Below are 21,334 nucleotides of genomic sequence, written 5' to 3' on the forward strand. Positions count from 1 at the left end.
CTTAGGCGCAGTACTGCGCCCAGGGCTCAAACTGCTCACACTAATGAAATTCCCTGTTGCAAAATGCACCTAGAACAGTGGGAGTTTTGAACACTGCCTGGGGGTATTAAAAAGTTGATGAGAGGCAGCCTCACTTGGGAGGATTCCTTTATTTATTGCATTTACAGTCTATCCCTCCTTTTCCTCTAAGGAGCTCAAGGTGGTATACATGGTTCTGCCCCCTCCTCATTTAATCACCACAACGACCCTGTGCGGGAGGTTAGGCTGAGAAGCAATGGCTGGCCCAATGTCATACAATGAGCTTCATGGCCAAGTGGGGATTTGAACCCTGGTGTCCCAGTCCCAGTCCCACACTAGGCCAGAGGTTTTCAACCTTTTGGGGTCCACGGCTCCCTTGATCAACTACATTCTTTCTGCGGCACCCTGTGGGGCTCAGGAGCTCAGTTATGTCACCCCTTGCCTGCAGAGCTGGCACCCTCTCACCCTTTTTTGAACATCCTTCCTTGTGGAGTGTTCCCTCAGCCTCCTCTCCTTGGGAGTCCTCTGGGCAGCTGCCCCTGGTCTCTTAGCTGCCCCTGCTGCCCCAAAGAGAGGTACCTCCTCACGTTGCCCCACTGGGTCCTGGGACTTGTCTGTCCATTCCCAACAGCAAGGGCTGGTGGACTAGCTGGCTAGGCTCCTTGACCCACTTGCTTACTTTGAGGCCACCTCAGCTCTGGCAACCAGCACCCCCTGACCAGCCCCAGAGGCACCATTTGCCTGCAGAGCTTGTAGCCAGGGCTGCTGCAACTAACAGCTGTACAAGCCTTTGGGAGGCAGAGATGTGAGATGGCATCAGAGGAGGGAGGGAAGGAAAGAGGGACATAGGCCAGCGTTGCCCGTGGCACCCCTGGCCATCATTCAAGGCACCCCAGGGTGCCATGGCACACTGGCTGAAAACCATTGCACTAGGCTGACTCACATAGGGTTGCCACCTTTGTTCTGGCAAAATATGGGCCGGGGTGGGGGGGCGATTTCTTTTTTTTATTAAATCTGGTGCTGAAGTGACTTCAAAGCAATCCATTGCAATCTACTGCAGCCAAACAGGATTTCCCTTCTGGAAATTTTCACACACAATCACACACACATACACATGAAAGTGTAAATCTGTCTGTTCTTTGCTACCCAGACCTTTAATACCTGACCTTTAACTACCCTTTCAAACACATGCATTTGGAGAGGTTCCCTAACTTGGCAGAGAGAGAGAGAGAATACCTGAAATACAGGACAAACTGTATCAATAGCAGGACGTAGCATTTTACATTGAAATATGGGACGATTCTGTGATATACAGGACAGATGGCAACCCTACTCATGCATTATAGTGGTGTGTAAGCTGCCGTTTGAAAATCACATTTTCAGTTTCTAAAGGGTTCCATTAGTCTCATTTTCTTCAGCATCTTTGATGAAACCAAAATATATGAAGATATACAAACAGTAAAAAACAAACTAACACCCTTCTATTGGACCTAATTATTCAGCCTCCAGGGAGTATAGTCTCAAGGTACCTCCATCACAGCCTCTACTGTGTTTACACAACCTCAGCCAAATTGCACTTTTGCAAAGTTTAGAAAATAGATGAAAAATGAAGGAAGGTGTACAAAAACATGCCACGAATCATTAAAAGAACACTGTATACTATTCCAGTATACACATGAGATGCTTGGGAATTGGGTGCTGTTGTGCTCAAGTCTCTCTTGTGGGCTTCCCCAAAGAGGTGTCTGGCTGGCTCCCCAGATAACAGAGTGTTGGACCAGATGGTCCTTTAGCCTGATGCAGCAAGCATTTTCTTATGTTCTAATGACAAACTGTTTTCTACAAGGTTCTGTGTAGATAGAAGATCGTTTTGTCCTGCTTTATATGCGCTTTTTCGGAGACAATAGCTTTACCGTAGCGCCATCTTATGGTGTGTTTTGGAAAGTTCAAGAAATATCAGCTGAGTAGTACTGTATTGTTCATATTGTATTTTGTTCATTGTATTTTGGTTGCTGGTTTATTGTTTTGCATTTTGCATTAATTCAGATTATTTATTCTTATGGGGTTCTCACTATTTTCGGCTAGAGGTAACTTTTTAATACTAAGGTTATGTTCTGACGGATAGTTTTCGCTTCCGCTATTCTATTCTTTAGGGTCTCCTTGTGAAAATAGTGCTAAATGTCCTCCCTGTTGTACTCTGTTAACTGTAAACTTGTGTTAAATATGTTCGTCGTCCTGAGCGGAACCCAGTAGCTTGGCTGGGGGGCGAGGGTAGGTAGAAGGAGAAGAGGTAAATAGGCAGGAAAAATTAGGCTGAAATGTGACTGGATGTGACTAACAAAGGTTTCCCTTTATTTATTTATTTTAATTAAAAAAACACCATCCCTGCCTCTTGGGCTATGGAGCCAATGAGTGTCTGGTCATCTCCTCTGCTTGCTTATCCACGTGCAGATCAAGCAAAGGCTCGAGAGACCGGCATCGTAGGCAGAGTGGTGTGGGGAAGCAGAACTCCGTCGGACAAGGCAGTTAAAACAAAGACGGCCACTCGAACCCAGAGACACAGGCAGAGTTCCACGCCCCCTCGCTCTCTTTGCTGAGGCTTGGCTGGGAAGAGTGCGGGAAGGCGGAGCCAGAGCGACTCCCGCATGCAGATGAGGCGCCGCCGCGGAGCATTATGGGGGAGCACAAACGGGCTTCGCGGGCCCTCGGAGAGGTGGCGGCTCCGTCAGGCTGGACCGGTAGATGATGCCCGACTGCGAGCGAGCGAAGGGAAGCGGAGACGGGGCCCTCGTGCGGGGCTTGGTATATTCGCTGTGCTTTGAAGGGGTGCGGGAGGACGGCGGCCCGGGTCCGGCCTGATGAGAAAGCATACTTACCTGGCAGGGGAGACACCTTGATCATGAAGGAGGTTTTCCCAGGGTGAGGCTCATCCATTGCACTGCGGGTGTGCTGACCCCTGCGATTTCCCCAAATGCGGGAAACTCGACTGCATAATTTGTGGTAGTGGGGGACTGCGTTCGCGCTTTCCCCTGACAATAAGTGTGCAAAGAACAGAATTAATGTGCTTTGTTCGTACTCTCTTTCCTGCGTTGGGTTCCACGTTCAAATTCATCGCGTTTCTGATTTAAAAAATGAACATCTCAGGAAGTTGGCCGCACTTGGGTCACTAAAATTGCCTGACGATGAGTGCTACTTGCTAGCAATCACGAGTGCCGAAGGGATCCTGTGCTCATCTCCTTGGGGGATTCGCAAGAGACACGACTGCCTCGTTGGTCCCCGGGAGAAGAGCCTTGCACCAACTGCGTGTTGTGTCTCCTCCCCGTTTTCTTACGTTCTAACATCAACAGATTGCACAGATTCCACAAGAAACACTGCGAAGTTGCCCTGCCTTTAGAAGCTTTCCCGCAGACAATGGCTTTGCAGTAGCGCCATCCTACGGCATTCGTGGAAATCTTGTATATATATTGAGCATTGTTCAGGTAATAGCTGAAGAAGGGTTCTTTTCCATCTCGCTTTAATTTCCACACTAGTTCTTCTCATGGCGTTCTCATTGCCCACCGCACCCCACGTTTCTTTTTAGTGCTAAGGCACTCGGTCAGGTTCCTGCGGATCCTTTTCGCAGCAACTCTTCTGCCTCCGTTTTGCTCTAGCTTTTCCTTGGGAAAGTGCCTCCAATCGCCTTCTCTGTAGTACAGTGGTACCTCGGGTTACATACGCTTCAGGTTACACACTCCACTAAGCCAGAAATACTGCTTCAGGTTAAGAACTTTGCTTCAGGATGAGAACAGAAATCGTGCAGCGGTGGCGTGGCAGCAGCAGGAGGCCCCATTAGCTAAAGTGGTGCTTAGGAATCACTGAAGTCTGTTTCTTCAAGGTCTGGGGTGGATAACCAGCCCCGGGTCTGACCCTTGGGCTGTGGAGCCAAAGCGTGTCTGATCCTTGTCCTTAGAGTAATTGCAGGCAAGGCGCCGAGGGCAGGACAGTACAAGGACTACAACCGAGGCGGCTGTTGGAACAGAGGCCTTTGGCCGGAGCGGGGCTTGGCTGGGAATAGCGGGAGGAGGCGGAGCCACTCTTGCATGCAGATAAGGCGGCGCCGCGGAGCATTATGGGGAGGCGCGAGCCGGGGCGAAAGGTGGGCATGAAGAGGTCGGGGCTCCGTCAGGTTGGGCCGGTAGATGATGCCCGGCTGCGGGCGAGCGAAGGGAAACGAGGACAGAAGCCTCGTGCGGGGCTTGGTATGCTCGCTATAGCCTGGAAGAGCGCGGGAGGACGGCGGCCCGGGTCCGGTCTGAAGAGAAAGCATACTTACCTGGCAGGGGAGACACCTTGATCATGAAGGAGGTTTTCCCAGGGTGAGGCTCCTCCATTGCACTGCGGGTGTGCTGACCCCTGCGATTTCCCCAAATGCGGGAAACTCGACTGCATAATTTGTGGTAGTGGGGGACTGCGTTCGCGCTTTCCCCTGATCACTCGTGTGCCAAAAAACAGAAATGAAAGTTACAGAAGTAGTGTAGTTTTTCTACTTTTTGAGGCATGTGACTGATGTCTGTTTCTTTGCAGGACTCGCGGCTTTTATGTTTACTTTTTCTTTGCTAATTGCTTTGTTTTTCAGACTGAGACAGTCCTATCTAGTCCAAAAGTTTCTAGTGTAATAGAATGGGAAGTGTATTTAAAATAGTTACTGTGCAATCCGATATAGAATATACAAAACATAACAAGAAGGTAGAACTCCACTGCATAATTTGTGAAACCGGGGGATTGTGTTCATGCTTTCCACTAACTGGTGTTAAAAAAAACAGAAGGATGCACTGCCTGGAGCTGAGGAGCTTCTGCCTGATTTCTTCACTCCTTGGGAGCCCTCTGTGTAAAATGGGGTGAAGGAGGAATCAGTGTCTGGGGGCGGTGCCAGAAAAACGGGTGCAGCAGGAGGAATTGCAAGCATTTAATAACACACTGAAAAAGCTCAGGGTGTGTGTGCACACTGCAGAAGAGCAGCAGGTTCCTGCTGATTTCCTTACTCCACTCCAAAGTGCTGTAGACAAGAGCACAATGGTGGTCACACAGCAATCAATACCTAGCAGGTTAGAGAGAGGAGCAAGCCCTCGAAAATGCTCTGTTTCTCTAAATCAGGAGCCTTTTTGGCTCCACACACCAGATCCTTCTCAGGATTGGCCTTCTGGCGCCCAATTTGACATGTGAGCAGCACAGCCTACCTGTCTCACTTAGCCTGACAGTTAGTTCCTTGCATCTCCAAACCAGACTGCTTGGATCCTAACAATGCCTCCTGGCAAACTACTTTTGAAAGCATCATTTTCAAGCTGGGGGGCACTAGGCTAGCAAAAGCCCTTTGCCCTGGAATATGTAGTGGCTTTGATCCCTGTCTAGATCTGAAGTATTGTTCTCTGTTCCTTAAGGAAATGTTGAGAAGTTTGTTTTCTTTTTTCAATCCAAAATTTCAGCAATCAGTATGCTCCATGGATGCCCTTTTCTAACCATGTCCTTCCTCGCAGATCCTGAGCCCTATGTATTCCTGTCACTCCAACACTTATACTTTGAGCCTTCTTCTTCCACTAAACTACCTCTCTCTTTTATTCTAGCTTACATTCCTCCTTGTGCGAAACAGGCTATAGATCTAGAAGTCTCTTCCAAGCCACATTCTGCAGAAAGAGTTACATAGGAACAACGGGAAAGAGTGGCAGGAGACCTGTCAGGGAATTGGTTTGTCTTACCTTCCTTGCCTACAAAGAATAATTTCAAATCTTTCGAAGACTGTGTGGCACTAGCCATGCGGAAAGGGAACTTAACAGCATGCTGCGACCCCACTAACCAACAGATGGACATGTCAAAGAGGCCGAGCAGCGATGGCAGCTCAGTAAACACAGGCCCCAAAGGGGTGATCAATGACTGGAGGAGATTCAAGCAGCTGGAGACAGAGCAGCGGGAGGAACAGTGCCGGGAGATGAAGCGCCTCATCCAGAAGCTCTCGATGACATGCAGGTCCCACCTGGACGATGAGGAGGACAAGCGGAAGCAGCAGGAGCTCCAGAAAAAGCTGGATGGCAAGCTAACCCTGCAGGAGTACAGCGCGCTGCGCGAGGGCCCAGATGATGAGGAGTTCCTGCAGCAGTACCGCAAGCGGCGCATGGAGGAGATGCGGCTGCAGCTGCGCGGCGGGCAGCACTTCCAGCAGGTTGTCGAGATCGACAGTGGGGAGGCCTTTCTGGTCACCATTGACAAAGCGCCCAAGAATTCCCTGGTGATGGTCCACGTCTATGAGGATGATGTCCCAGGGGCTGGCTCCCTCCACGGATGCATGGTCTGCCTGGCCACTGAGTACCCCGTGGTCAAGTTCTGCCGGGTGCGGAGCTCCCTGATCGGCGCCAGCTCCCGCTTCACCACCAGCGCCCTGCCGGCACTCCTGGTCTACAAGGGTGGGGAACTGGTGGGCAACTTTGTCCGTGTCACTGACCAACTGGGTGAGGACTTCTTTGCCGGGGACCTGGAGGGCTTCCTGCAGGAGTGCGGCCTGCTCCCTGAGAAGGACCTGGTGCTCCTCACCTCTGTCCTCGATGCCTCCTCCTCCTCCTGCCTCAGCGAGGACAGTGACCTGGAGATCAACTGAGGGCACCCTAGGGGGAGCAGAGAGGCACCTGTGAAGGGGCGAGTAGAAAAGCCCACCCTTCACCTATGGAAGCCCAGAAGGACCAGAAAAAGTTATATATGGAGAATAAATGGTTGAGATATTCGGATTTATTGTTGGAAGATAATGAAGGATTTAAATTAAGACCATTTGAGCAAATTAAAGATAAATTGGATTGGCTACATTATTACCAGATCAATGAACTGTTTAAGCTTGATAAGAAAAATGGTTTTGCATCGGGAAAAACCAAATTGGAAACGGAGTTGTTAGATACTAATGTCAAAAACTTATCGAAAATGTATGATTTACTGTTGGAGTGGCATACAAAGGATGAACAAGTCAAATCTGTGATGCTAGATTGGGCAAGAGATGTTGGGCACAATATAATGTTGGAAGATCGGGAAAGGTTGTTGAAGAAAGGGGTTAAGTTTACTGCATGTACTGTACTAAAAGAAAATATAGTGAAAATGATGTATAGATGGTACTTAACCCCAGTTTACTAATAAAGATTTATCATTTGAGTGATAATTTATGTTGGAAATGGAAAGAAAAGGAAGGCACCTTTTATCATATGTGGTGGATGTGTCCCAAGGTGAAAGACTTCTGGGGAATGATTTATAATGAGTTGAAAAAGATGTTGAAATATACATTTATAAAAAAACCAGAGGCCTTTCTACTTGGGTTTGGAACTGCCCATGAAAGACATTAGATTGTTTTTGTATGCCACAACTGCAGCAAGAATTATGTTAGCCAAAAACTGGAAATTACAAGAAATACCAACAGTGGAGGAATGGCAGATAAAGATGATGGACTTTTTGGAGCTGGCTGACCTGACCGGAAGAATCCTCGAAGAGAAAGAGGAGGAGTATCAAGAAGAATGGAAGAAATTTAAGGATTATTTAGCCAAATATTCTAAGATTATATAAGTAGAATTATTTGTGAGTACCATATTGGCTTAGGAGTTAAATATGTTAAATAGCATATTATGGATAGAAGTTAATATGATAAGAAAGAAAGAAGTTAATCGACCAAGTTACCGGTAATCTTATTTAAAAATAGTATTGGAAAACTGCTACAATGATTTACATGGAAACTCAGGGGGATTCGAGGAAGTCACTCAATAATGGTACAAAAGTGGGATTATAATAGTTAGGATAATTGTTTGTATATTTGTTTGTTTTTTATATTGTAATGCTTTTCTTTTATGTTTGTTGTAAATTTGGAAAACCAATAAAAAAAATTGGAAAAAAAGAAAGAAAAGCCCACCCTTTACTAGCACCTAGAAGGCAGTTTCCCAGTTGCTACCCCCCCCACCCCCCTTCCCAAATGGAGGAGCCACCTCAAGCCTCCTGCCGAAACCTGTGCAGCAGCCTGCGACCCCTCTGCTCTATGAAGAAATGAATGAAAAACAATCAGCAAAGCAAGTATTTAACAGACATCATAAAAAACGAATGTCAAACTTGCTGTATTTTAATAAATAATTATCAAATCAAGTACTATCTACAGTCTAAATTGTTTTTTTTTTTAACACCAGTTAGTGGAAAGCATGAACACAATCCCCAGTATCACAAATTATGCAGTTGAGTTCTACCTTCTTGTATATCTCCTGTTTTGTATACTGTGGTGTAAACCACTGAGCCTTGGGCTTGCTGATTGGAAGGTCGGTGGTTCGAATCCCCGCAACTGGGTGAGCTCCCTTTGTTCAGTCCCAGCTCCTGCCAACCTAGCAGTTCGAAAGCACGTCAAAGTGCACTGTTAATTGTTTTTACAGTGGTACCTCGGGTTACAGACACTTCAGGTTACAGACGCTTCAGGTTACAGACTACACTAACCCAGAAATAGTACCTCGGGTTAAGAACTTTGCTTCAGAATGAGAACAGAAATCGCGTGGCGATGGTTAGCTAAAGTGGTACCTCAGGTTAAGAACAGTTTCAGGTTAAGAACGGACCTCCAGAACAAATTAAGTTCTTAACCTGAGGTACCACTGTATTCTGATTTCATATGGCTACATTTTGTAAGCTGCCTAAGGGGTCTTCTGTGGAAAGGCAGGATAGAATTCTTATAAACAAACCAATAAGGTTGCAATAAAGCTCCATATATTTATGAGTCTCTTCTCTATGTGCCATTTTAAGTTTAATTCCTTCAATGTAGATTTGATTAGAGTCTATAGGTCACTCTAATATGATGTATGTGTCAACATGCACAGCTTAAATAGCAGCTTTTGTGTTACCACCTGCAGGAATGATGAAAACCCGCAGCAATTCTGAATGAAAAATAAAACGTGATCTTAAAACGAAACAGAAAAAAAAGTGCAAGTAGATAAATAGGTACCACCCCGGTGGGAAGGTAAATGGTGTTTCCGTGTGCTGCTCTGGTTTTGCCAGGAGTGGCTTAGTCATGCTGGCCACATGACCCGGAAAAACTGTCTGTGGACAAACACCGCAACCCCAGAGTTGTTCACGACTGGACTTAACTGTCAGGGCTCCTTAATCTTTACCTTTACATTGTTTTGCACAGTAACGATTTTAAATACACCTCCCATATATTACACTGGAAGTGAGAGCTGGACCATAAAGAAGGTCGAAGAATGGATGCTTTTGAATTATGGTGCTGGAGGAGACTCTTGAGAGTCCCATGGACTGCAAGAAGATCAAACCTCTCCATTCTTAAGGAAATCAGCCCTGAGTGCTCACTGGAAGGACAGATCGTGAAGCTGAGGCTCCAATACTTTGGCCATCTCATGAGAAGAGAAGACTCGCTGGAAAAGACCCTGATGTTGGGAAAGATGGAGGGCACAAGGAGAAGGGGACGACAGAGGATGAGATGTCGGCAGTGGAAGACTGGAGTGCCTGGCGTGCTCTGGTCCATGGGGTCACAAAGAGTCGACTAAATTACAACAATATTACACTAGAAACTTTTGGGTGATATAGGACATCAGTCGAATGCTGCAAATAGTAAAAAAGCTACATCATTTCTGTTTTTTGCACACGGATTGTCAGGGGAAAGCGCGAACGCAGTCCCCCACTACCACAAATTATGCAGTCGAGTTTCCCGCATTTGGGGAAATCGCAGGGGTCAGCACACCCGCAGTGCAATGGATGAGCCTCACCCTGGGAAAACCTCCTTCATGATCAAGGTGTCTCCCCTGCCAGGTAAGTATGCTTTCTGCTCCGCCCGGATCCGCGCCGGCGTCCTCCCGCACCCCTTCAAGGCACAGCGACCATACCAAGCCCTGCCCGAGGGCCCCGTCCCCGCTTCCCTTCGCTCGCTCGCAGTCGGGCATCATCTACCGGCGCAGCCTGACGGATCTGCGACGTCTCCGAATGCCCACGAAGCCCGTATCGTGCTCCCCCACAATGCTCTGCGGCGCCGCCTCATCTGCATGCGGGAGTGGCTCCGCCTCCTCCTCCTCCCGCTCTTCCCAGCCAAGCCCCGCTCTGGCCAAAGGCTTCTGTTCCTTTGTACAGTACTTTGTACTATTGAGCCCTCGGCGCCTTGCCTGCAGTTATAAGCTGGAAAAATGCAACCTGTGCTGCTGATAGAAGTAGTGTGACTCATGCAACACGTTGGCAATTAATATACACAGAACAATAATTATACATACTTTATCAACCTTCTGAGAAAAATATAAAACATTAAATAAAGCCACATAGACTTGCGAACTGACCAGACTAAGATGAACTTATAATGTCTGGTTTCAATAGCAAATCAGTTTTTTAAGCTTAAGCCAAGAAAGAGTATTCTCTCTAAGACTGAATATCAATATATGTACAGTGGTACCTCGGGTTACATACGCTTCAGGTTACAGACTCCGCTAACCCAGAAATAGTACCTCGGGTTAAGAACTTTGCTTCTGGATGAGAACAGAAATTGTACAGCGGCGGCGCAGCGGCAGCAGGAGGCCCCATTAGCTAAAGTGGTGCTTCAGGTTAAGAACAGTTTCAGGTTAAGTACGGACCTCCGGAACGAATTAAGTACTTAACCCGAGGTACCACTGTATCAAGACTTTGAGATTAGACCACTGAAGAAGGCCGGAAAACTATATTGGCAGTGTGCTACTTGCAAGCCCCAGTAAAAGGCCCCCTCCATTGGGGGTGAACAGCAGCCTCTTGATTACTTGGACTGCCAGGGTGAAACACGTGCAAAACGCCGGCACCCTGTCTCTACAACTCCACTAGCATCTCTCGGTATTTTGAAAAACAACGAACTTACCTTTTGTTGGTATCTTCATGAACTTCTCTAAAAGACTGAGTTCAGCATCTGAAAAATCTATTGAAACCAGACATTATAAGTGCATCTTAGGCTTGTCGGTTCACAAGTCTCTGTGGCTTTATTTAATGTTTTGTATTTTTCTCAGAAGGTTGAAAAAGTATGTATAATTATTGTTCTGTGTATATTAATTGTCAACATGTTGCATGAGCTGCACTACTACAATTATTATAAGGGCAAGTACCAGACATGCTTTGCCTCCACAGCCTAAGAGACAGGCCGGGGCTGGTTATCCATCCCCAGACGTTGAAGAAATAGATTTCAGTGATTCCTAAGGTGTTATTGGGATGTAGGTGGCGCTGTGGGTTGAACCACTGAGCCTCTTGGGCTTGCCGATCAGAAGGTTGGCGGTTCGAATCCCCGCGACGGGGTGAGCTCCCGTTGCTCGGTCCCTGCTCCTGCCAACCTAACAGTTCGAAAGCATGTCAAAGTGCAAGTAGATAAATAGGTACCGCTCCGGTGGGAAGGTAAACGGCATTTCTGTACGCTGCTCTGGTTCGCCACAAGCAGTATAGTCATGCTGGCCACATGACCTGGAAGCTGTACCTTGGCTCCCTCGGCCAATAAAGCGAGATGAGCGCTGCAACCCCAGAGCCGGCTACAACTGGACCTAATGGTCAGGGATCCCTTTACCTTTCAGGCGTTATTACTCACATTTGTCTGCCCAAATGGTCCGCCTCTATTGCTGTGCTCCTCTCAATTCCCACCCCTCAGCTACGGAGTCCAGCTCGGGACAAACTTGTTAAGCTAACTTGTAGTTAACAGAAATACCACAGAAAAGGCGATCAGAGGCACTTTTCCAAGGAAAAGCTACTGAGCAAAACTCCGTTTCCAATTTGGTTTTTCCCGATGCAAAACCATTTTTCTTATCAAGCTTAAACAGTTCATTGATCTGGTAATAATGTAGCCAATCCAATTTATCTTTAATTTGCTCAAATGGTCTTAATTTAAATCCTTCATTATCTTCCAACAATAAATCCGAATATCTCAACCATTTATTCTCCATATATAACTTTTTCTGGTCCTTCTGGGCTTCCATAGGTGAAGGGTGGGCTTTTCTACTCGCCCCTTCACAGGTGCCTCTCTGCTCCCCCTAGGGTGCCCTCAGTTGATCTCCAGGTCACTGTCCTCGCTGAGGCAGGAGGAGGAGGAGGCATCGAGGACAGAGGTGAGGAGCACCAGGTCCTTCTCAGGGAGCAGGCCGCACTCCTGCAGGAAGCCCTCCAGGTCCCCGGCAAAGAAGTCCTCACCCAGTTGGTCAGTGACACGGACAAAGTTGCCCACCAGTTCCCCACCCTTGTAGACCAGGAGTGCCGGCAGGGCGCTGGTGGTGAAGCGGGAGCTGGCGCCGATCAGGGAGCTCCGCACCCGGCAGAACTTGACCACGGGGTACTCAGTGGCCAGGCAGACCATGCATCCGTGGAGGGAGCCAGCCCCTGGGACATCATCCTCATAGACGTGGACCATCACCAGGGAATTCTTGGGCGCTTTGTCAATGGTGACCAGAAAGGCCTCCCCACTGTCGATCTCGACAACCTGCTGGAAGTGCTGCCCGCCGCGCAGCTGCAGCCGCATCTCCTCCATGCGCCGCTTGCGGTACTGCTGCAGGAACTCCTCATCATCTGGGCCCTCGCGCAGCGCGCTGTACTCCTGCAGGGTTAGCTTGCCATCCAGCTTTTTCTGGAGCTCCTGCTGCTTCCGCTTGTCCTCCTCATCGTCCAGGTGGGACCTGCATGTCATCGAGAGCTTCTGGATGAGGCGCTTCATCTCCCGGCACTGTTCCTCCCGCTGCTCTGTCTCCAGCTGCTTGAATCTCCTCCAGTCATTGATCACCCCTTTGGGGCCTGTGTTTACTGAGCTGCCATCGCTGCTCGGCCTCTTTGACATGTCCATCTGTTGGTTAGTGGGGTCGCAGCATGCTGTTAAGTTCCCTTTCCGCATGGCTAGTGCCACACAGTCTTCGAAAGATTTGAAATTATTCTTTGTAGGCAAGGAAGGTAAGACAAACCAATTCCCTGACAGGTCTCCTGCCACTCTTTCCCGTTGTTCCTATGTAACTCTTTCTGCAGAATGTGGCTTGGAAGAGACTTCTAGATCTATAGCCTGTTTCGCACAAGGAGGAATGTAAGCTAGAATAAAAGAGAGAGGTAGTTTAGTGGAAGAAGAAGGCTCAAAGTATAAGTGTTGGAGTGACAGGAATACATAGGGCTCAGGATCTGCGAGGAAGGACATGGTTAGAAAAGGGCATCCATGGAGCATACTGATTGCTGAAATTTTGGATTGAAAAAAGAAAACAAACTTCTCAACATTTCCTTAAGGAACAGAGAACAATACTTCAGATCTAGACAGGGATCAAAGCCACTACATATTCCAGGGCAAAGGGCTTTTGCTAGCCTAGTGCCCCCCAGCTTGAAAATGATGCTTTCAAAAGTAGTTTGCCAGGAGGCATTGTTAGGATCCAAGCAGTCTGGTTTGGAGATGCAAGGAACTAACTGTCAGGCTAAGTGAGACAGGTAGGCTGTGCTGCTCACATGTCAAATTGGGCGCCAGAAGGCCAATCCTGAGAAGGATCTGGTGTGTGGAGCCAAAAAGGCTCCTGATTTAGAGAAACAGAGCATTTTCGAGGGCTTGCTCCTCTCTCTAACCTGCTAGGTATTGATTGCTGTGTGACCACCATTGTGCTCTTGTCTACAGCACTTTGGAGTGGAGTAAGGAAATCAGCAGGAACCTGCTGCTCTTCTGCAGTGTGCACACACACCCTGAGCTTTTTCAGTGTGTTATTAAATGCTTGCAATTCCTCCTGCTGCACCCGTTTTTCTGGCACCGCCCCCAGACACTGATTCCTCCTTCACCCCATTTTACACAGAGGGCTCCCAAGGAGTGAAGAAATCAGGCAGAAGCTCCTCAGCTCCAGGCAGTGCATCCTTCTGTTTTTTTTAACACCAGTTAGTGGAAAGCATGAACACAATCCCCCGGTTTCACAAATTATGCAGTGGAGTTCTACCTTCTTGTTATGTTTTGTATATTCTATATCGGATTGCACAGTAACTATTTTAAATACACTTCCCATTCTATTACACTAGAAACTTTTGGACTAGATAGGACTGTCTCAGTCTGAAAAACAAAGCAATTAGCAAAGGAAAAGTAAACATAAAAGCCGCGAGTCCTGCAAAGAAACAGACATCAGTCACATGCTGTAACAAACAAAAAAAACTACATTACTTCTGCAACTTTCATTTCTGTTTTTTGGCACACGAGTGATCAGGGGAAAGCGCGAACGCAGTCCCCCACTACCACAAATTATGCAGTCGAGTTTCCCGCATTTGGGGAAATCGCAGGGGTCAGCACACCCGCAGTGCAATGGAGGAGCCTCACCCTGGGAAAACCTCCTTCATGATCAAGGTGTCTCCCCTGCCAGGTAAGTATGCTTTCTCTTCAGACCGGACCCGGGCCGCCGTCCTCCCGCGCTCTTCCAGGCTATAGCGAGCATACCAAGCCCCGCACGAGGCTTCTGTCCTCGTTTCCCTTCGCTCGCCCGCAGCCGGGCATCATCTACCGGCCCAACCTGACGGAGCCCCGACCTCTTCATGCCCACCTTTCGCCCCGGCTCGCGCCTCCCCATAATGCTCCGCGGCGCCGCCTTATCTGCATGCAAGAGTGGCTCCGCCTCCTCCCGCTATTCCCAGCCAAGCCCCGCTCCGGCCAAAGGCCTCTGTTCCAACAGCCGCCTCGGTTGTGGTCCTTGTACTGTCCTGCCCTCGGCGCCTTGCCTGCAATTACTCTAAGGACAAGGACCAGACACGCTTTGGCTCCACAGCCCAAGGGTCAGACCCGGGGCTGGTTATCCACCCCAGACCTTGAAGAAACAGACTTCAGTGATTCCTAAGGCGTTATTACTCACTTTTGTCCACCCAAATGGTCCGCCTCTATTGCTGTGCTCCTCTCATTCCCCACCCCTCAGCTACGGAGTCCAGCTCGGGACAAACTTGTTAAGCTAACTTGTAGTTAACAGAAATACAGCGGTACCTCGGGTTAAGTACTTAATTCGTTCCGGAGGTCCGTTCTTAACCTGAAACTGTTCTTAATCTGAAGCACCACTTTAGCTAATGGGGCCTCCTGCTGCTGCCACGCCACCGCTGCACGATTTCTGTTCTCATCCTGAAGCAAAGTTCTTAACCTGAAGCAGTATTGCTGGCTTAGTGGAGTGTGTAACCTGAAGCGTATGTAACCCGAGGTACCACTGTACTACAGAGAAGGCGATTGGAGGCACTTTCCCAAGGAAAAGCTACTGAGCAAAACGGAGGCAGAAGAGTTGCTGCGAAAAGGATCCGCAGGAACCTGACCGAGTGCCTTAGCATTAAAAAGAAACGTGGGGTGCGGTGGGCAATGAGAACGCCATGAGAAGAACTAGTGTGGAAATTAAAGCGAGATGGAAAAGAACCCTTCTTCAGCTATTACCTGAACAATGCTCAATATATATACAAGATTTCCACGAATGCCGTAGGATGGCGCTACTGCAAAGCCATTGTCTGCGGGAAAGCTTCTAAAGGCAGGGCAACTTCGCAGTGTTTCTTGTGGAATCTGTGCAATCTGTTGATGTTAGAACGTAAGAAAACGGGGAGGAGACACAACACGCAGTTGGTGCAAGGCTCTTCTCCCGGGGACCAACGAGGCAGTCGTGTCTCTTGCGAATCCCCCAAGGAGATGAGCACAGGATCCCTTCGGCACTCGTGATTGCTAGCAAGTAGCACTCATCGTCAGGCAATTTTAGTGACCCAAGTGCGGCCAACTTCCTGAGATGTTCATTTTTTAAATCAGAAACGCGATGAATTTGAACGTGGAACACAAGGCAGAATAGAGAGTACGAACAATGCACATTAATTCTGTTCTTTGCACACTTATTGTCAGGGGAAAGCGCGAACGCAGTCCCCCACTACCACAAATTATGCAGTCGAGTTTCCCGCATTTGGGGAAATCGCAGGGGTCAGCACACCCGCAGTGCAATGGATGAGCCTCGCCCTGGGAAAACCTCCTTCATGATCAAGGTGTCTCCCCTGCCAGGTAAGTATGCTTTCTCATCAGCCCGGACACGGGCCGCCGTCCTCCCGCACCCCTTCAAAGCACAGCGAACATACCAAGCCCCGCCCGAGGGCCCCGTCCTCGCTTGCCTTCGCTCGCTCGCAGTCGGGCGTCATCTACCGGTCCAGCCTGACGGAGCCCCGACCTCTCCGAAGGCCCGTGAAGCGCATTTCGTGCTCTCCCATAATACTCCGCGGCGGCGCCTCATCTGCATGTGGGAGCGGCTCCGGCTCCACCTCCTCCCGCTCTTCCCAGCCAAGCCGCGTCCAGCCAGGGGCTGCTGCCTCTCAGTTCCAGCGACCGCCTTGGTTTAGTGCACCGCCGGAGAAGTTGTTTTAGACGGTTATTAGTTTCCTTCGTCGTCCCTGCGCTGCTGAGCACTCGGCCCCTTGCTTGCCAGGGCGATGACCAGACACGCTTGGCTCCATAACCCAAGTGGAGTTTTCCTCGTTTATATTCTAACCCCGTTCGAATCTATACATTATCTCAGTGTGCTTTCAAAACATATGTGCAATCCAACCCGAAAAAGTCTGTCCTTAAATGACGTTTTTTACACCTAAACAACAGAAATTTTGAATTCAGAAACACATTTTAAACAGTCACTGATGGCCATTTTTTAGAGTTGTGGTAAATTCAGAGTTTTAAATGTACTGAGAATGTTTGCCTCTTACCTCTGGGCACTGGAATACTTCTAATAATACTTCTTCTTGGGTCATTTATAAGGTTCTGGAAAAATAAACATGTTAGACAATGGTTGTGGGCATAAGCGGAGCCAAGGGGCAGTAGCGGGGGCAGCTCCCTCCCTGCAGATCATGGAAAACAATACTTAATTTACTGACCAATCACATCAGCTCTGCCCCCCCTAACAAAAGTCCTGCCCTCCCTAATAAAGTCCTGCTCCCCCCCAAAAATCCTGGGTATGCCCATGGTTGGGGGCCTGATAACTCAAGTGAAAAAGTAAAGCATCAAAGGGAGTTACGGTTGGGTTTGTACAGTACAGGGGTCAGCAACCTTTTTCAGCCGTGGGCCCGTCCACCGTCCCTCAGACCATGTGGTGGGCCGGACTATATTTTGGAGGGGGAAATGAACGAATTCCTATGCCCCACCAATAACCCAGAGATGCATTTTAAATAAAAGCACACATTCTACTCATGTAAAAACACCAGGCAGGCCCCACAAATAACTCAGAGACGCATTTTAAATAAAAGGACACATTCTACTCATGTAAAAACACACTGATTCCCGGGCTGTCCGCGGGCCACATTGAGAAGGCGATTGGGCCGCATCTGGCCCAAGGGCCTTAGGTTGCCTACCCTGGTATAGTATATGATGCTAGTCCCTTAATCCTGGCACTATAGTATCAGTGGTGTCCTCAGATTATGACTTTTGGTTGCAACTTCAGGACCCCACCCAGCGGAGTAAGTTGGAGGGCCTCAAAATTATGGCGAGCTAGCTTTCCAAATATACAATGTAATACAATTACCATATAAAGTGCCCCCCCCATAATACATTCAAACTGAGAGTCTAAATTCCAACTGCATGTGAACATATTGTTGTTGTTTTGTAATTTAGTTAAAGAATAAAAGGAGAATATCCTGGATGCCTAGATCTAGGTTTCGGGCAAGCATTCTTGGGTGAGAGAACCCCAGTAGAAATTTAAAATCACAAAACATGCAGTTAAGTATAGCGTGTAAATTTAGGCTGTTAGACTTCTAAAATATCCCGTTCTAAGTTTCTTCCAAAGTTCTGCTCTTCCATTAGGATAGAGACCACATGTTTCAAAGGTAAGATTTATGTGCCTTTCCATACAGCAGCAATAGAAAACAGGCAGTACAACTTAGTTTCAACAATGGTAAGAGTTTCTAAATTATTTGTATAGGAACAAAAAGATGGCTTGTTAAAGCTAAGCGATCTGGGCTTCGAGTAACTAGCACAGACATCCTTCCTGGTCAAGTTCACATTATGGAAAAAGAATGAGAGAGAACAAAGAGTTTGGTAACCCTTCCTCCCAAGGTGAGAGGATGTGACCTAGCTAAGCCTGGCAGGACAGCTTATTCTGTGGGCTTAACCCCTTAATGGATTAGAGTTAAGCATATTGGTTATATGAGACTGGATTTACCCCCCCCCGCCCACATTTGATTATAGTAACAGCCCCACTTGCAGTACACAGCCATTGAATATCTTTGAGCACCCCATGGTATGGAGATGTAGTGATGGAAAAAGTTACACCAGTTAAATAGTCTCTCGGTTCAATGTGCTGCAGTGAGATGTGCTATTTTGCCAGAGGTTGCAGTAACAGTGGGCTCCACTTGCCATGGATTCAGCATGCTCCCCTTCAAAAACTCAGTGTCTCTGCATGGAACAATCAATTATAGTGACCAGGATTATAAACTGTTTATTATGACTAGCGTAGTGCTTTGCCGTTTATGTGATACTGTGTTTGACAAGAGCTAAAATGAAATACGGTGCCCAAGATGTTTCAGCAAAATGCCTTCCTCAGGGACAAACATTACCAAAGTCTTCTGTTTCAAAAGGTGCTTCTTCCTCAGAGGTTTATTTAGGCTGCCTCTGACAAGCTACTGTTTTCAACAAATTATTTATTTGACTCCAATAAAAATGGTTCCGTATATGAAGTTACCTGGCAGGGGAGATACCATGATAACCAGGAAGGTGATTTTCACAGGGTGAGGCTCATCCATTGCACTGAAAAGGAAGGAAACTCGAATTACCCCATCATGCAATTTCTGTTTTCCACAGGAAAGTGGCTACATTCATAAAATGTTGCTGTCTCCTTTTCTGACAGAGGCCCAGGTCACCTAAAATGGGATATGTTCTGGGAGAGAAATCAGATCCAGGCGCTGCTTTCCCAGTCATGGCAGTTTCATGACAAGAAATGCTGCACCTGTTGAACATATCAGTACCGTATATGGAACAGCTGTCAGGAAAGGAGGAGGCAGCACTATGTTCAAGACCCCGGTACAAGTCAGGCACAGGGCTGACTTTTTCTTCTTCTTTTAATGAGGACCAGTAACAGGCCTGTCCAGTTCTTTCCTGCATTGGGAAAAGACAGAACCTTTCCAATATAGTAAAACGTGCTTATTGTGAAACACTCTCTCTACAGGTGCTCCTTTAACCTAGTGGCAGCAGTAAGGTTTTAAGCGCCGGTCATCTTGGCCGTATTCACTTTTTATTTACAGAACACTTTGTATGCCACCGTTTCATTGACAGAAAAATCAATGCAGTTCGAGATATATATATATACATACATACATATACACACATACATATATATATACACACAGTGGTACCTCGGGTTAAGTACTTAATTCGTTCCGGAGGTCCGTTCTTAACCTGAAACTGTTCTTAACCTGAAGCACCACTTTAGCTAATGGGGCCTCCTGCTGCTGCCGCGCTGCTGGAGCACAATTTCTGTTCTCATCCTGAAGCAAAGTTCTTAACCAGACGTAATATTTATGGGTTAGCGGAGTCTGTAACCTGAAGCGTATGTAACCCGAGGTACCACTGTATACACACTATACACACACACACTATATATATATAATATTTTATATATACATACATACATATATATATATATATATATATACACACGCACACTATATATATATATATATACATAAACTATATAATCTATCTATCTATCTATCTATCTATCTATCATCTATCTATCTATCTATCTATCTATCTATCTATCTATCTATCTATACACACACAAAAACCACACATTTTCAGATCGCCAGCAAACTACTGGGGGGGGGCGAGGAGGAAGGTTTTTATTCATCGTCTGTGTGAGCCTGGCGGTGCAGAAAAGTTTCCAGCAAACGTTGAAATACGGAAGACGCTTGGTGAGGAATCGGGTCGATGACAAGGCTCGGACCAAGGCGCCTCACCACAGCCCGCTTCCACAGCCGCCGCCGCCGCCGCCGCCTGAGCTGTAGGCGGGGCTCTATCTTTCTCCGCCGCGCTCTCATTCGCCGCCCTGCGGCGGAGGCGGGAACAAAAAAGCGTCCCGAGACCCCGCCTCTCTCCGGGCTGCGCCTCGCAATGCGCGCTCCTTGCCCCTTTTGACGTGGCACCGGCTTCCCCCCTCAGCCATGTTGGTTGCGTCGGCAGCGCTCAGGCTGCTGGGTTCCCGTGTGAGGAGAGGCTGAAGCGGGCGGCGGAGGCGGCTGCTCCACTGGCTGAGCGACGCAGGTGGGTAGAAGCGAAGGGCTGGGCGAAGGGAAGGGCTGCGCCACTTTCCGAGGAGGAGGAGGGGAGGCCGAAGTGGCACAAGAGTCAAGTCCCGCCGGAGAGCCGCTCGCCGACTCGGCGCTGGGAGCGCGCGCAGCGGGAGAGACGCTCCTTCTGACCCCCGGGCGCTTTGGTGCCTGTCGGGGGACACCCCCCAAAAGACCCCCCCAAGCCGCTCCCGTTTACTTGTAGGCTGAGGTAAGTCGTAGCGAGGGGTAAGCGACAGGGTGCTTGTTTTCTCCCGTACCTCCCCTCCCCAAAGCTAGAATTGTAATTATAATGTGATTATAAATTTTATAATGTGATTATAAAATACATATTTTTATATATAACTGCCCCCCCTTTTCCCTCTTCCGCTCGCCCCCAGCCCAGGACGAGCGTCTCTCATACTCCCTCGCCCTCTTCTGTAGGTGAGGGGCTGTACTGTGGAGAAGTGTGTGAGGGAGAGACTTGGAGTGGGTAGGCGGTTGTGGCACACACAGTGGCTGGAGCATTTGGGAACCAAAGCCTTATTCTGCCCCTTCAACGACCCCGCCTCCCTCCCCGGTTTGGGCAGCGTTGGGTATGAAGGATATTGGGATTTCACATCTGTACTTTACTGAGGAGAGGAGTCAGCGGCCTGAACTACAGTGGTACCTCGGGTTACAGATGCTTCAGGTTACAGACTCCGCTAACCCAGAAATATTACCTTGGGTTAAGAACTTTGCTTCAGGATGAGAACAGAAATCGTGCTCCGGCGGCGCAGTGGCAGCAGGAGGCCCCATTAGCTAAAGTGGTGCTTCAGGTTAAGAACAGTTTCAGGTTAAGAACGGACCTCCGGAACAAATTAAGTACTTAACCCGAGGTACCACTGTAGTACCTTATGCCCAAGAAACGCTGTAAGTAGCTGCTTTCCTGTGGGGTTAGGAGACTAAGAGCGCTGCTCTTAAATCATCTGGATAGTTTGGAAATAAAAGAGGGGATGTGTAAGAAATGAAGCAGGGTGATGTACACAAAGATGTAAAGATGAAGGGGAAAGTCGGGATCATAAAGAGGGAGCAGGAATTGTGCTACATGACAGTGTATTTTTGTCCC

The 21,334-nt window shown here is 48.1% G+C and overlaps 3 protein-coding genes and 5 non-coding genes across 9 annotated transcripts in view; 4 read left to right on the forward strand and 4 right to left on the reverse strand.

Annotated features, from left to right (window-relative positions):
• Positions 1-2,883: 2,883 nt before the first annotated feature.
• Positions 2,884-3,047, forward strand: LOC128403114 (U1 spliceosomal RNA). The gene has a single exon (XR_008327873.1). It is a non-coding gene; the product is annotated as a U1 spliceosomal RNA (small nuclear RNA).
• A 1,246-nt stretch (positions 3,048-4,293) lies between these two features.
• On the forward strand, positions 4,294-7,925 carry LOC128409431 (phosducin-like protein). Its single transcript, XM_053379929.1, has 2 exons — positions 4,294-4,370; positions 5,616-7,925. Exon 2 carries the CDS (start codon positions 5,804-5,806, stop codon positions 6,638-6,640), a length of 837 nt encoding a protein of 278 aa, XP_053235904.1. The 5' UTR covers positions 4,294-4,370; positions 5,616-5,803; the 3' UTR covers positions 6,641-7,925.
• LOC128403132 (U1 spliceosomal RNA) lies at positions 4,320-4,483 on the forward strand. The gene has a single exon (XR_008327878.1). It is a non-coding gene; the product is annotated as a U1 spliceosomal RNA (small nuclear RNA).
• A 1,729-nt stretch (positions 7,926-9,654) lies between the features above and the next one.
• On the reverse strand, positions 9,655-9,818 carry LOC128403117 (U1 spliceosomal RNA). Its single transcript, XR_008327874.1, has one exon. It is a non-coding gene; the product is annotated as a U1 spliceosomal RNA (small nuclear RNA).
• Positions 9,819-11,759: 1,941 nt separating this feature from the next.
• Positions 11,760-14,916, reverse strand: LOC128409437 (phosducin-like protein). Of its 2 annotated transcripts, none has more exons than XM_053379944.1 (2): positions 14,829-14,916; positions 11,760-13,056 (listed from the first exon to the last, which is right to left on the reverse strand). In XM_053379944.1, the coding sequence occupies exon 2, from the start codon at positions 12,866-12,868 to the stop codon at positions 12,032-12,034; it is 837 nt and encodes a 278-aa protein (XP_053235919.1). In that variant the 5' UTR covers positions 12,869-13,056; positions 14,829-14,916; the 3' UTR covers positions 11,760-12,031. The 2 variants fall into 2 exon arrangements, with proteins under 2 accessions (XP_053235919.1, XP_053235927.1); XM_053379952.1 differs by lacking the exon at positions 14,829-14,916 and adding an exon at positions 14,303-14,378.
• On the reverse strand, positions 14,190-14,353 carry LOC128403140 (U1 spliceosomal RNA). The gene has a single exon (XR_008327879.1). It is a non-coding gene; the product is annotated as a U1 spliceosomal RNA (small nuclear RNA).
• A 916-nt stretch (positions 14,917-15,832) lies between the features above and the next one.
• Positions 15,833-15,996, reverse strand: LOC128403121 (U1 spliceosomal RNA). The gene has a single exon (XR_008327876.1). It is a non-coding gene; the product is annotated as a U1 spliceosomal RNA (small nuclear RNA).
• Positions 15,997-20,053: 4,057 nt separating this feature from the next.
• The window catches only part of SEC23A (SEC23 homolog A, COPII coat complex component), a 32,216-nt gene continuing 30,935 nt past the window's right edge, over positions 20,054-21,334 (forward strand). The window contains exon 1 of the mRNA XM_053379960.1: positions 20,054-20,221. The gene's annotated coding sequence lies outside the window, so the exon portion shown is untranslated. The remainder of the gene's footprint in view (positions 20,222-21,334) is intronic.

This window comes from Podarcis raffonei, chromosome 1, assembly GCF_027172205.1.
Source record: "Podarcis raffonei isolate rPodRaf1 chromosome 1, rPodRaf1.pri, whole genome shotgun sequence".
Taxonomy (NCBI): Eukaryota; Metazoa; Chordata; class Lepidosauria; order Squamata; family Lacertidae; genus Podarcis; species Podarcis raffonei.